This window comes from Erythranthe guttata, chromosome 1, assembly GCF_056151865.1.
Source record: "Erythranthe guttata isolate IM_541 chromosome 1, IM_541, whole genome shotgun sequence".
Classification (NCBI taxonomy): Eukaryota; Viridiplantae; Streptophyta; class Magnoliopsida; order Lamiales; family Phrymaceae; genus Erythranthe; species Erythranthe guttata.
The window spans coordinates 4,192,307-4,207,149 of record NC_142533.1 but is presented as its reverse complement, the minus strand read 5'-3'; the positions used below and the strand labels follow the sequence as shown (position 1 = coordinate 4,207,149).

The 14,843-nt window shown below is 35.7% G+C and overlaps 2 protein-coding genes and 4 non-coding genes across 9 annotated transcripts; 1 reads left to right on the top strand and 5 right to left on the bottom strand.

The window, feature by feature from the left end:
* Positions 1-107: 107 nt before the first annotated feature.
* TRNAD-GUC (transfer RNA aspartic acid (anticodon GUC)) lies at positions 108-179 on the bottom strand. The gene has a single exon. It is a non-coding gene; the product is annotated as a tRNA-Asp (tRNA).
* A 71-nt stretch (positions 180-250) lies between these two features.
* Positions 251-322, bottom strand: TRNAD-GUC (transfer RNA aspartic acid (anticodon GUC)). Its single transcript has one exon. It is a non-coding gene; the product is annotated as a tRNA-Asp (tRNA).
* A 1,094-nt stretch (positions 323-1,416) lies between these two features.
* LOC105973792 (Mitochondrial substrate carrier family protein) lies at positions 1,417-5,610 on the top strand. Of its 4 annotated transcripts, none has more exons than XM_012998839.2 (9): positions 1,417-1,519; positions 2,157-3,359; positions 3,458-3,576; positions 3,673-3,797; positions 4,027-4,126; positions 4,251-4,328; positions 4,408-4,491; positions 4,640-4,725; positions 5,025-5,610. In XM_012998839.2, exons 2-9 carry the CDS (start codon positions 2,198-2,200, stop codon positions 5,194-5,196), a joined length of 1,926 nt encoding a protein of 641 aa, XP_012854293.2. In that variant the 5' UTR covers positions 1,417-1,519; positions 2,157-2,197; the 3' UTR covers positions 5,197-5,610. The 4 variants fall into 4 exon arrangements, with proteins under 4 accessions (XP_012854293.2, XP_012854294.2, XP_088674041.1 ...); XM_012998840.2 differs by having other exon boundaries at positions 1,417-2,024; XM_088817915.1 differs by having other exon boundaries at positions 1,422-1,513.
* A 497-nt stretch (positions 5,611-6,107) lies between these two features.
* TRNAV-CAC (transfer RNA valine (anticodon CAC)) lies at positions 6,108-6,181 on the bottom strand. Its single transcript has one exon. It is a non-coding gene; the product is annotated as a tRNA-Val (tRNA).
* Positions 6,182-7,497: 1,316 nt separating this feature from the next.
* On the bottom strand, positions 7,498-7,571 carry TRNAV-CAC (transfer RNA valine (anticodon CAC)). Its single transcript has one exon. It is a non-coding gene; the product is annotated as a tRNA-Val (tRNA).
* A 498-nt stretch (positions 7,572-8,069) lies between these two features.
* Positions 8,070-14,585, bottom strand: LOC105973765 (kinesin-like protein KIN-14J). The gene is made up of 19 exons (XM_012998807.2): positions 14,168-14,585; positions 13,278-13,442; positions 12,787-12,884; positions 12,586-12,669; positions 12,394-12,471; positions 12,209-12,301; positions 12,091-12,120; positions 11,523-11,864; positions 11,365-11,446; positions 11,175-11,270; positions 10,916-11,095; positions 10,672-10,778; positions 10,405-10,583; positions 10,103-10,267; positions 9,755-10,008; positions 9,503-9,666; positions 8,745-9,322; positions 8,554-8,651; positions 8,070-8,427 (listed from the first exon to the last, which is right to left on the bottom strand). Exons 2-19 carry the CDS (start codon positions 13,396-13,398, stop codon positions 8,363-8,365), a joined length of 2,814 nt encoding a protein of 937 aa, XP_012854261.2. The 5' UTR covers positions 13,399-13,442; positions 14,168-14,585; the 3' UTR covers positions 8,070-8,362.
* Between the last annotated feature and the right edge of the window lie 258 nt (positions 14,586-14,843).

Here is a 14,843-nt window from a genome sequence, read left to right as displayed (position 1 = left end):
GCCTGGTGGTGCTGTATACATTATATTGATGAACAATTTATGGAAGAAAGAACTCAGCGAATTAAAGTTTAAATAATTAAAACAAAAAAAAAAAAAAAGTGAAAATTCGCCGTTGCCGGGGATCGAACCCGGGTCACCCGCGTGACAGGCGGGAATACTTACCACTATACTACAACGACTTCGATGATGTTCAATGAAAATACAATTAGATATCTGTTATTTAACTTGTAAGAGTACAAAAAATAAGTTTCGCCGTTGCCGGGGATCGAACCCGGGTCACCCGCGTGACAGGCGGGAATACTTACCACTATACTACAACGACTTGGATGCTTCATCACTTTTGGCACATAAAATTATCCTTGAAATAAAATAAATGAATTAAAGAAATATTTATTTAGATTATTGGTTAACAAAAATATCAATATCAAAGTTCATTAACGTTCAAAACTGTAAATAAACAATGTGCGAACTTTAGAAAGTAAATCAACTATTGAAAAATAACTTTTTAACCACTAAATAGATCTAGGGGTGTAAATGCGAGCTCGAATCCATTGTAACGAGATGGAGCTGGAGCTTATCTAACTGGAGCGAGCCGAGCTCGAGCCTGATCCATTTTGTCTCTTTTTTTTTTTTTTTTTAATTCTTTTATTAATATTATTAGAATTTTATTATTATAAATTATAATATAAAAAATCGAAATAAAAATTGACCTGCAATTTATTTTTTGAATTACTTTTATGAATTTATTATTTATTTTATATTAATTATATTTATTAAAAGAAAAAGGGTGGGGCTCAGGAACAACTAAGTAATTCGACTCGTCACAAAACTCAAGGTAGAAAAAAATCGAGTTTTATGTTCGATCTTTTATCGAGCAGGCTCAACTTATTTACGCACCCCTAAATAAATACAACGGAAATTGACCAAAATCAGAAAATTGATCTTCGCCTCGACCACGAAGTATGGAGCCAAACCCCCAAAATGAATTCACCTCACAGAGTATATATTTGCATAAACCCTCCCTTCCTAAGGGTATGTTTGGAACCGTTTCTATTTTGTTTTCATTGTTTCCCCAAAACAAAATGGGATTTATTACACTTTTCAAATCATTTTCTCAAAACAATTTCAAAAGTTTCTCTCTCCTTCAGACATGATGTGACTGCTACAGTAAAATGATTGGACTGCTACAGTAAAAAATGTCTTCACTAAAAAACAAATAAACATCACTTCACCTTTAATTTTTTTTCTTCAAACATACCTTTTTCTAACACCTTTAAACATGATTTGACTTGCTACAGTGTATTTTGTCTCCTTCCAAAATACAAACAAACATTACTTTCATTCTCAAATTATTTTCCCAAAACATATTTCCTCAAAATGAAATCAAAATAAGATCCAAAACGCTTCCAAACATTGCCTAAACCTTTTCTTTTGACGCCAATCAAAATTCAAATTATTCAACCCTAAAATTCGTAAGCATTTTGATTCCTAATTGGGGAGCGAAGTGATTCTCGTTGAGGTTTTTTCCACTCCTAATCATTACCTCTTAATTCATATATGTATCATCTACTTCTCTGTTGATTGTTAAATTATTGTTTTCTCTGTATCGGTTGAAATTAATTGTACGCATTTTATCTTAGATTTTTTGGGTTTGAGTTGTTTAAATGGCAGTTTTTAATTCTATTATATAGATATTAAGTTAATGATGATGGTTTATGGATATATTAATCATTGATAATTTAGGGATTGCGAGTTGTTCATCAGTTGGGTTGTTTCGATTGGAGAAAATGGAGTGGGATATTGATTGGTTAAATTGTATAGTAGCGTATTTCTTTCGAGTTGTTTTTGTGTTCGATTTTTTCATACCAACTGTTGAAATGTTTGTCGTGAATGATCCGATTTGTGTTTAGATATAAATGAGAGTATTACATTTGCGTAGGATTGAAGAAACAAAAAATTGTCGAATTTATAAGCTCTCGAGAAAGTTTCAAACGGGCTGGTTTAACTCGAGTTCGTCATTGAAGGTGTAAATCGATCAAGTTTCTCGATATTTTCGCCCATGTTTAATCCATAATATGGTTTGCATTTTGCATTTTATATCAATTAATCTTGTATTTGCATTTACTAACGAAACCGAAAAAATGTTGATAATGCAGTTGCCGCTTTATCCATCTTGCTTTCTTGAAGAAAGTTAAAAATGACGGGGGATAGTGTATCCCCTAGAAACGAGAAGATTTCAGTCGGACATAGAAACAATCTGTTTAAGGGGGCAGTCTTCGAGCTTAAAGATTTTGATTACACAGATAGCAAACCCTCGGGAAATGACAAGTGTACCCTCAGGAATTCCGATCCCCAATCTTCTGAGGTATTAAGCACGAGCGACTTAATATCTGCAGTAGGCTATGCATGGGATTGTGCCAAAAAGCCTCTTTCTGTTCTTCTGCCTAAAACGAATTCCGCATCCAAAACCGATGTTATTGAAGGAGGTGGTAGACTTCAGTATATTACGCACGAAGGAACTTTTCGTGAAGCTAATTCAGCTAATGATCAACCTTTCTCTTTCGATTTGAATAGTAAAGAAAATTCTGCAAAGCTAGTGCATGAAAATCGAGAGTTATCTTGCCGACAACCTAGTTATGAATTTTTTTCTTTCTGGAGAATAGTCCTCGCAAGGTCCACAGTGATTGAGGGGTGCTCTGTAGATAATTGTCTTTCGAGTACAGGAATACTAGCTAATTTGGGAAGCATATATGGATGTACAAGTGAAATAGCTCTTGCTAAGCGAAAAAACGAGGCGAGTTCTGCGAAAATTGAAATAAAAAAAACAAGCAATTGTTACATCGATGATTGCTCGACTAGTACATGTAACAGCTTCACTGGAGTAATATCTGCTTCTAAGTCTGAAGTCGAAGAACCCTTAAATCGTCTTTCTACTACTAGATGCTCGGAAAATGATATTTTGCATGTCCCACATACAGAAGATGTTTCCAATTTACCATTACTTAGTCACGGTTCCGAAAATAGTGTAAATGAAAGTAGAAACAGTTTGCACGAGCACCGTGAAGGGATAAAATTAGAGAAATCGGAATCCGAGTTAAAATTTAGCTTGTCCGAAAAGGAAAAGCCTCAATATGCATTTGCAAAGCAAGAACATGCCGAGGTAAAATTTAGCTTGTCCGAAAAGGAAAAGCCTCAATATGCATTTGCAAAGCAAGAACATGCGTTTGCTGGAGCTATGGCCGGGATATTTGTCAGCCTCTGTCTTCATCCAATGGACACGATTAAGACGGTTATTCAATCGTGCCCTGCTGATCAGAAGGCTCTACACACCATTGGCAGATCTATTATCACCGAGAGAGGTATATTGCTAACAAAAGTTTTACTTCATAAATGTCGAGCAATTAAACTGATATTTTTTGGTGAAGTACTATAAAATAATATTGAAGTTCATTCTCAGGTGTTTCGGGACTTTATCGTGGCATTTCCAGCAATATTTTGAGTTCGGCTCCGATATCTGCGGTCTACACATTCACATATGAATCGGTCAAGAAAAGTTTGCTTCCAATGCTTCCCAAGGTAATGTTTATCTTTTTATAAAAGGAAAAAAAGAAAACATACGTAGTGTTTTTTAATTTATTTAATTAATATGTTTTGTCTCCTTTCTTTAAACAGGAGTATCACTCTTTGGCGCATTGTGCAGCTGGGGGTTGTGCAAGTATTGCCACATCATTTATTTTTACTCCGAGCGAGCGCATAAAACAGCAGATGCAAGTTGGCTCACACTACCGAAACTGCTGGTATACATTTCAGATGGTGTATTTCTTTTTTCTATAGTTCAATATCCAGTTCATTATTCAAATACTATATTGTGTATATCCTTCTTTTTCTTTTGATTAATTTTTTGTTTCTGCAGTATTTTCTTTTAATCGTCTCTGAATTATATTTTCATTAAGGTTTTACTTAGTTTTGTTATATGTCAGTCAAATTTCAAAATTAATTTACCAGCTGTTCTACTTCTACATGCAGGAATGCATTGATACAAGTTGTTAAAAACGGGGGCTTGCCTTCACTCTATACCGGATGGGCAGCTGTACTCTGCAGAAATGTTCCACATTCTATCATCAAGGTAAAGTTAGAAATTTGGCACTTCATCATTATTTGTTAATAATTTATTTTTATACTTATGAAAGCCTGAAATAAATGATGTTTTCATTTTTCCATTTTTTGGTCCTTCATTATTCCTTATGCAGTTTTACACTTACGAAAGGCTGAAACAGATGATGTTGCCATCAAACCAATCAAACGCTGAGGCTAATATAGTTCAAACGGTTCGTTTCTACGCTTCTGTATACCTTCTGACCACTATTCTTCCCACATTTCTCTCATCGCTTTTCCCGTTTTTCGCAGTTAGTTTGTGGAGGATTAGCTGGTTCTACGGCATCATTATTTACGACTCCATTTGATGTTGTGAAGACGCGATTGCAAACTCAGGCACATTTTTCGCATTTGCTTTTTTTTTTTTTTAATTATTAATTTTTTTTTGCTCCGTCTCACTAATTATTGTTCTTCATCTTTATTTTTAGAGCATTTATTAGAATTTCACTTAGTGAAAACGACCTGAGAAAACCGTAAATTGCAGATTCCTGGATCTACAGCCCAATATAATGGTGTTTACAATACCCTAACAGAAATCGGCAAACGTGAAGGTTTAAAAGGCCTCTACAGGTTAGTTAGCAAAGTGCATAATATGTAGATAAAGTAAGCAAATTTCCGGCACGAAGACAGATTACTTAACATCATTGTTTGATTAGTCTAATCCCGAAAGCCTGTTATGATAAATCAAATATTCAAATAGTTTGTCGGTGCTAAATGTGGATCCATTTTATTGAAAGCTTTTCGATTTTTTAAACTCAATCATTTCCATTTTCCAGATACTGATGAGCATTCATTCTGTTAATTTATTCAAGAACCGTATTTTGAAGGCCGTTAATATATGTTGTTGTTATTATATTATATTGTATTAGGGGATTGACTCCAAGACTAGTGATGTATATGATCCAAGGAGCACTGTTCTTCGCATCGTATGAATCTTTCAAGAGGTTGCTCTCGTTAGAGGTTTCGAAACCGACATTTCATCATGTACGTAAGGAAGATAACTCAACGGTCTTAAATTCAACCGTACCAGTGGCTGCATAATATCACCCTTGAGATGAAAAAGTCGAAAAAATGTTCCGACAAAGTTTTGATACGAAGAAATACGAGAGAGACGCTGCTGAAGCGGTTTTGAATTTTTCGAGAGAGAGATATGAAAGAGATCCAAGCGCATCACATCACATTTTGCGATGATCAGATATATAAACCATATCGATTTTTTGGGGCAGGAGTTCCTTCGAATTATATTGGTCACAATTTTGCTAGAAAGGGTTTGTTGTTGTGCTTGTAATTTCTGATGAGTGTAAGATGTTAATTAGAATGTGATGTTTTCTGCAATTTGTTTGGATTTGCAGAGGACAGTGACATAATTGTGCCGATTATCGTGTACAGTTGACTTTTGGTTGACTATTCGAAAAAATGTTTAACTAAGGGATAATTACATTTTTGGTCCCCCAAGTTTGCCCGTTTTTTCGTTTTGGTCCCCCATTTACCGCAGTCAACAAAATACACTCTCGTTTTATCAAAATTTAACACATTTGGTCCTGCCGTTTGGTTGACCGTCTGACTTAACAGTCAACCGTCATGTGCCACGCACGTGACTTCAAATTAGGGCTTAATTTGCGTTTTTTCCCCCAAAATCAACATTTATTCATTATTCAAATTAGGGCCTAATTTGAAGTCACGTGCGTGGCACATGACGGTTGACTGTTAAGTCAGACGGTCAACCAAACGGCAGGACCAAAAGTGTTAAATTTTGATAAAACGAGAGTGTATTTTGTTGACTGCGGTAAATGGGGGACCAAAACAGAAAAACGGGCAAACTTGGGGGACCAAAAATGTAATTATCCCTTAAACTAGTGTGTGGTGTCTGTGTTTTGTACTGAAAGGATTTTCTGATGAAATCATTTGGATTCCCGCAAATAATAATAAAAATAAAATATATTAATTACGAATGTCTGAGCCCGGGTTCGAACCGGGGACCTCTGGTGTGTGAGGCTAGCGTGATAACCGACTACACCACCCAGACATGTGGGCATGATGTTTAGTGAGTTGTATTTGTTAGTATTAATTAAAACCAATGTCTTCTCTTCTCTCTTCAGTGCACCTTTCTCTCACTAGGACTTCTTTGTTTTTTGTCTTTCATCATTCTCTTCCTTATTTATTTCTCTCACCATCTCAATGTCATGAATTGAGGTGTTCTTGTTAAGGCTATAATTGCACAAGCAATCCCCACTTACTCAATGTATTGCTTTTCTTATGCCTATTAGTATATGCCTCAAACTTGATGCTTCTATAAGGAGATTTTGGCGGGCAAAAAATAAAAAATGGAAATTATCTCTTCTTTAAATGTTGGGACTTCTTATGCTCTCCCGAATCAAATGGTCGGCTTGGTTTTAGGAGAATGGCTGACCACAATCGTGCTCTTATCTCCAAACTTACTTGAAAGATGACCTCCTATCAAAATAACACGTGTCTTTGATCTGGACCCCTTCAAAGTTAGGTTTGTTCTCCTAAAACATATTGATCAATCTTTAAGATTTGACAATCAAGATCCCTCTTTAGCAAAAGTTTGGTAATGTTTTTGAAATGCCAAGCTTCATAACACGCCTAAGTTGTTCCTCTGGAGAGTGTTTCATTATATTCTTCCTACTAGAGTTAGATTCAACTTCTTCCTACCATCTAACGTTCTCTCTTGCCCTTTCTGTAGCTTCAACTCGAAGTCAATTGATCATCTCATCTCCTTTTGTTTTGTCCCTTCGTTGAACAAAGTTTAGTTCATCTCAAAATGGAACCTCAGATTGGATCCTTTTAAAAACGAACCTCTTAAAAAGTGGATTTCTGATTCGCTCTCTAAATCGTCCAATGTATTGCCCACCCTTGCTCTCATTGTTCAAAATTCCAATGGATCAATCATTTTTTTCTCATTCTTCCTTGCTCTGCTGGAAGCATGCAAGTGGATGGATCAATTAAAAAAGGACTTTGTCACCTCTGAAGTTGATTGCCTCAATGCCATCTCATTTATCTAAGATGGCAACTGCATGGTTGACGGGTCGGTTAAAGTTTATATCGGAATCCATTCGAAGATTTTGGTCCTTTTGGCCAAAATGTAGGTTAAAGGATGCAAATTGTGCAGCTCACTACCTTGTTAAGTAGACCGAAAATGATAGTTGGGATGAAGTTGTTCCTCCTAATTTTATATTTCGTGATTGTTTTTAAAATACCCGATAAGAAATGAAAAATTATCATTTAAATATGCAGTTTGCAAGTTAAAAATGGAAAATCATTTAAATATGCAGTTTGCAAGTTAAAAATGGAAAATAATATTTCGTTTAAAGTAATTTGTGTCTGAGCCCGGGTTCGAACCGGGGACCTCTAGTGTGTGAGACTAGCGTGATAACCGACTACACCACCCAGACATTTGATATTTGATGATGCTTTTTGAAATTACCTTAAGATAGCCTATATGCATCTCAAACAGCATATACATTTGCATGAATTATGATGTACATTCATAGGATATGTAATTCTTTATTGCAAGTGATTTTTTAGCTATATTTGTACTCAATGACATGTATTACAAGTTGTGATATTAAAGATCCTAGTCATATTTTTATTATTTTATAGATGTGCTTGGTTTTTCGTTTTCAAATCAAATAAAAAAAAAGCTATATTACTGATTCGATCCATCATCAAGCAAACTGTTTGATTATATTGTGTGCCGACGGTGCTTTGCACGGTGCGTACGAACAAACTACTATACACCATAGTCTGAGAAATTTCAAACAGCTTGTTTTGATGCACAGTTCTTCGCGGGAAATTACGATGGTGTATGTACGCACGTGCATTCACCACATTTGTAGCTAACTGTACAGAAATAAATAAACATACATACTAATTAATATGCAGAGCGTGTATAACAGAAAATATTTCATGCTGAATTCATTGTGACTTGAAATAATAGGCACCACCATTTGTTTGTCTGAACAAACAACATCTGTATATCTTCAATTTGTACCCAGAAAGTGAGGGGTGTGACAGTAATACATATTTCTAGGCTACATATTTTACACCAAAAAAAGTGGGCTTTAAATAACTTAAATCTACTACAACAATTCTAATAACCTAATTAGCCGGCCGATGGTACGGTACCACCAGTGTCGTTAATTTACAAACAGCATATTCCTCCTCGGTGATATCTTTTGAGAATTTACTGCCATCTCTTTGAAGAAGATTTCACTGCCGAAGAACTGCCAGCTGTCGGTTTTTTAGAACCTGCGGATCACATCAAACACATTCGGTCAACATTTGGTCAAATGTTAGAGAAACTTTTCGATTCACACACACACACACACACACACACACACACACACACACACACACACACTAATGTTTGTTTACTTGTAAGTTTGGAGGAGCTTTTGCTGAGAGACATTCGAGAAGATCCTGCTTGACCTTGCTTTGTTGGTGGTCTCGGAACTTTAGCTGGCACATTCACTCTGCAATCAAAATAAAAACATGATACACTCATACACACATTCGCGTAAATAATGCATAAAATATTAGAAAAATAATGCCAAAAAAAAACGTACTTTTCGGTTATCTCTGTAGATGGCTTCACTTTCTCCGGGAAAAGAGTGTACTCCACAATACTATTAATCGAGCCATCGGTTTCCGTTCCCATAGAGAGAACTCCATCCGAAATATCACTAAGCCTCTCTTCCGAATCGGGGTCGCCAAACCCTAAAAGCTCCACGTCATCATCAAGACTTTTACCTCGATCTCCGATATCCAACTTCAGACACATATCTTCTCTAAGATTTTCACTACCACCACCAACGCCGCCTATAACTGCCGCCATTCTCGATTGTCGGAAGAATTCTTTGTGGTGCCTAAAGTCATCCATTGACTGCTGCGAACCAGCTTCGGAATGCTTATCGCTGTACTCGGAGTTATTGTCCATATCGGAAGCGCCCTTTTCGGAAGGGCTTTTTCCCGCCGGAACTCTTTGACTCGGTCTATTTGGTCCGATTGAATGTCTTCTCGGAGAGGCTGATCCGTACCCTGGAGAGCTCATGCCGTGTCTTTCGCTGGCTCCGTTGGATTTCGGCAAACGCAGCCTTCCGATTTCTTCGTCTTTCTTTGCTACAACATCCTTTAACGAAGCTACCTGTTGGATTGATACAACTTTTATATTAGCTTTAGCTTATCACAAGATTTAGCAGATTGTATCAGAATCCGAAATAATCGAGGGAGAAAATTAAGCCCGTTGTGTGGGGGGAAAACAATATTTCAACAAAAATGGATAAAATTTAAAATGTTGACAAGTGAAAATAGGAAAAATCGTAACCTGTTCCATAAGTTCTCGAACACCCCGACCCTCCTTATTACTTCGTGCGGCACCCAATTCAACGCCAGAAACCCTCTCAGCAAACTTCAGGGTGCTTATAGTCTCCGAGTACGACTCTACATCGGGATTCAATTGTACAAACATAAGCGTCTTTGCTTGACCGCCTACGAGAAAAGTCAAAGGAGAAAAAAAAAAGTGTTAACAAGAGTATAATTAACTAGTGCCTTATCGAATCAAGGATGGTCAAATTACCTAAAGAGCTTTGAAGAACTTGAGTTAACTTGCTATTTCTATACGGCACGTGAGCACTTTTTTGTGCCAGTGCAAAGATAACGTCTCCCAAAGCCGACAGGGATTTATTTATGTGCTGTGCTTCGCGCAATCTGTCACCTGTCACTTCGGACCGGTCAACTCTTTCACTTCCCGCCAAGTCAACCAAATGAAGGCAGCCACGTAAAACAGCATTGGTCTCCAAATCCAGCCCACGAACATGAACAGTAAGGATACTACTCGTACGATGTATTATCAAAATTAGGCTCGCACAAAACATTGATAAGAGCGGAAAATAGAAAAAAAAAATAAAGAATAAATATGACTAACCTGTGGGACCGGCTACTTCTTTCATTTAAAGCAGTTGCGCCTACAGCTCGATTCATTAGGCCAACATTCATCAGCTCTAATACATCACTGGTTGAGTTAACTGGATGCAAACTAGCATCAGGCACAGCTAACCCATTCGGTTGAGAAGTGCTCCATATCCCAAGTGTGTGCAAGTCAAAGAAACAATGAAGTTTAATTTTGAAAAAGAAAACGAAAGCTAATTAAATCACGTCTAGATAAAATAACTTTGATAAATACGTGTTTGTTAAAAATGAAGTTAGAAAGAAAAATCGAAAGGATATCTCTTCTGATAACTATCGTTGCAGAGTAAGTCCCGCACTTGTTCGTTGTAAATTTCAACCATTTGGACGCTAATTTCATAAGCGAATGAGCTGTTTCTTTTCTGAGAGATGTTGAAAAGATCATTCAAAGCTCTATAGTTGACCCCCCAATCGACAACTGATGATGAATTTGGTCCGGTCTGGAAAAAGATATTTTAATAACATGAGAATAATGAACATAAAAGGGCGAACAAAACTTTTTTACCTAATTTGAAAACATGATCTTACCATTGTGTAAGTTTTTCCTGAACCGGTTTGACCATAAGCAAATATGCAAACATTATAACCGTCAAGAACAGACCTGATTAACGGTTGTGTGTCCCGAAACACATCCTCTGCAGACAACAAGTAGTCAAAAAAACAACAGATTGAATAATGCATATAAATATGACTAGATGTAAAGATGAATATATATCTTTGATTACGATTAAAAGAAACAATCTCAAATAGGGAGAGAGAGTAAAATTAGAACCTTGAGTAACTGCAGGATCAAAAACCTTGTTGAACTTGAAAAGACGATGAGTATCTTTTCCTGGTTTCGAAGGGTTTATAACAACCAATTCACCATTTTCACCGATATACTCTATGGTTGTTTGTTTTCCATTTTGTCCCGATAGGAATGGCCTTATACGGCAATAAACTCTTATGTTTCCTAGCAAAACGAACCATGAATAATTGAGTAAATTTATTTGCACCAAAAGATTTGTTATATGTAAATGTAATGTCCTTACCTTTCAAATCTTGAACCTCATTATAGAGTTTCCTGTTTTCTTCAAGCACACTGTGATAACTTTGAGCAGCGTCTACCAAGCCTTTGAGATTTAAACCTGATTGATGAAAAAAAAAACTAAGTTAAACACACAATTTAATTATGATTTCTAAAGTTTAAACGCAAAGAAAATTCCACTACACTAATCCTACCAAAATTATAGAATTCTGCTGCATAAATATTCTTCATCTTTGAGACCTCTTGTTTTACGGACTCAGATGCCAACCTCATTTCCTGATCAATATGAAAACATAAAGGATCAATAATGAACCACGATATTTAGATGTAAACAATTATATTTTTTACGTACCTGTAGTGATCCAAATTGGGAATCTATACAGTGCATGTATCTCTGTTCTTTTCTTTTCCATCGCAAGAATTTTGATTCTGAGAAGTCCTCGAGCTCTTTAACCCTCTTACTTGAATCAGTCAGAAGGCATTCGAGTTCCCGTATTTTCTTCTGTAGATTTTCTTTAGTTTCTTCAGCCTTGGTTTCCAATTGAAACAGATTATCTTCATGTGACTTCTTGGCTAGGGTGAGTTCTTCATTTAGTGACAAAATTTGACTCTCGCAGCTGTGCTTTTCATTCCTCAAATTAATTAAATCCTGCTCTTCGAGCTTTTTCTTCTCCTCAATCTTAGTCTTCTCAATCTGTCACCACCATAAAACATTGAAAGACTCACAACATTGATATATAAGTCTTGATATTCAGTAGGCCAAAATATTGCTATAAAATATTAAAGACAATAATGAAGGCCAAAATATTGCTATAAAATATTAAAAACAATAATGAAGGCCAAAATATTGTTGTCAGTAGTGTTCATCTTTACAATTGATACAAAATTACATATTTCCGTATTTAATTAATATTATTCACCTTCATCTGTTGAAGTTGGTTCATGACAACCTGCAAAAATTAAAACTTAATGTGGTGAGAACAAAAATAAAAGAAAATCCACATACACATACACACTCACAAAACCACCACCATGTACCTCATTTTCTTCACTAGTTCCAGTTGCAAGGGTTTCTAATGCTTTAATTTTCGAATGGTACCTGTCTTCACGAGACTTGTACAGAGAGCTTTGCTGTAGTAAACATCAAAATGCATAATCAACAAAAAAGCCACCTTTGAGAAAAAGAAAACGGTACGCAATTCAAGTGCTGCTAATGTGTTTACCTTTCTCATATTGTCTGACTGTTTTGAAACCCGGTGCTCGATTTCTTGCACAACTAATTTCAGCACGGATGCGACACGCTAAAATGAAGCAGCAAAATTCCAACAACGAACAATCAATATTGTATGTTCCAAAAATTTTCATCTAACTTGAAAAGATATAATAATCTATAGTGATCTGTCACTACTACATACCAAAGGAATGTCCTCATTCTTTCTCTCAATGCTTTCATCCAGAATCATCTTGACCACACCGAAAAGTGAGTGTGTAGAGGCATTCTGCATGTTAAAATGCTTAAAATATAAGAACATGTAAAGTGTCAGAAAAATATAAATAACGAGTGATTTTTTTTTTTTGGTTCCTTTATCTTTTAGTGGGTGATTGCAGATAGTTACCTCTAGATTACCCAATTTCATCAATTCTGAAATCTTGGAAGCAGGGAGATCTCCGTAGTTTCCACGCTTCGATTGAAGGACGTCAGAGAAATGATTCCCTGTATTATTAGTCAGATAATAGCTTAGGGAGATCTCACACGTAGAATCCAAAAACCAGATTTCGAATTTCGTAACACTATATATCGTAAACTAGTGGAATACCTATTACATAAGTCTACACCATGGTCAAATGAGCCTTAGATTACGGATTGCGAAAGCATAGAAATGAATAAAAGAAAATAAACTCTCACACTACAGCGATTTTATTGAATAATCTATCAAATTAAGTTTCAGCATGTATATAAATAGCATTTCCGGAACTAACTAATTTAGGAAATTTAGGGTTTAACGTCACACCATAGCGAATGGACCGGTTGAACATTACGAAAAAAAAAAAAAAAAAACTTTCGCAAACATATATACATACGGAAATTTTAATAGAGAGCTTTTACCTTCAGCAAGACCATTAAAAGCTTCTATTCGTCCAGAAACATTACCATTTCGAACTTCGGTTAACCCACCTAGCTCCTCTTTTTCATTACCATGACGAACTTCTGTTTGCGGATCCATCATATAATCGGGCAAGTGCTCACAAAGCCCAAACGGTGGACAGGGCACTGAAAATTCACAATTCAAAGAAATGCATATTAATCAAACAATTATAACAGATGCATTCTGCACAAAGTGAAATTAAAAGGTAGAAACCACAACGGATCAAGTTGTCAGTCAGCAATTGATTGCATTAGCAGAAACTTCATATAATACAGCAAGAACAATAATGCACAGGTTCGAAAAAAGTTAAATCGACCAAACATTTTTTTCATTACATTTTATCTGCTTTGAATTCAATTATTGGAATATTAATTCCGTCATACAAGCAGGCCTTCTGTAATAGCCGTAAATATTGTAATCAGCTCTACATAATCTTTAGGTACAAGCAGATCTAAAATGTCCATTAGAGCAGCAAAATAATACACGTATTGAACGACGACGTAAAAAAAAATCGATACGAAAATGAAAAAAAAATATAAATCCAATACTCTGTTAACTAGAGCACAATGTACCAACATTAAAGACGAAATCAATCACCCACTAAAACTTAGAGATTTTAGAATATGTGAATCAAATGGGTTTTAGAAAGAGGAAAAAAATAAACGATTCTTTGCATTTTGATTTGTAGACGCACAAACCCTACATTGTGCAAATCTCAACATCCAGTCAATGAAAATGAAAAAAAAAAAATCGTGAAAAGATTAAATTTTGAAGAATTCCCCCAAATTTTCAAAATAAAAACAAAACCCTAAAAAATAAAAATCCCAATAATCTGGGAAAAATCACAAACCTGAGGATTCTCCAAAATGCAGATGAAATCAGACCAAACGAATCGGAAGCTCCGCTTTCAGCTACAGATCGAATTCAAAACCCCATTCTTCTTTTCTACTCTTCCGTTTTCCAAAAAAAAAAAACCCCAAAATAAAAATTTCCGGGTTTTTTTTCGTGAAATTAGGAAAATAAATAAAATTAAACACAAAAAGGCAGCTCAGGGGAAAGTAAATGAGGAAATGGCGATGGTGGAGACGATGATTGAAATAGAAAGTAAAGTTTTAAATGCAAAAAACTGAGAGTTTTTCTATTTCTTCGGATAAATCTTTTTTCGAGCTTCAGTTTTTGAATTTCTTTTATTTTATTTTTTTATTATTTTTTTTTTCTGCGTGAAAAAGGAAAAGGGAAAATGTGATCGTGTGCCCCACAATGTATTTGGAATCGTATTCCCGCCTTGTACTATTTGCTCGCTTTTGGTTGTACCTCCACGTGGCAAGGTCGTATGTACAAGTCCACAATGCAGTTGAACTGTTTTGTACATGCATGGGGGAGATGACTATATTTACTTGTTTCTTTCATCATTATAACTTTGTGTGTGTATTTATTTTGTGTGCCTATAAATAGATTAGGTTAAATTACGGGCACTCCATGAGCTTAGGTTAAATTATCAAACAAACCCTCTTATTTGGGTAATT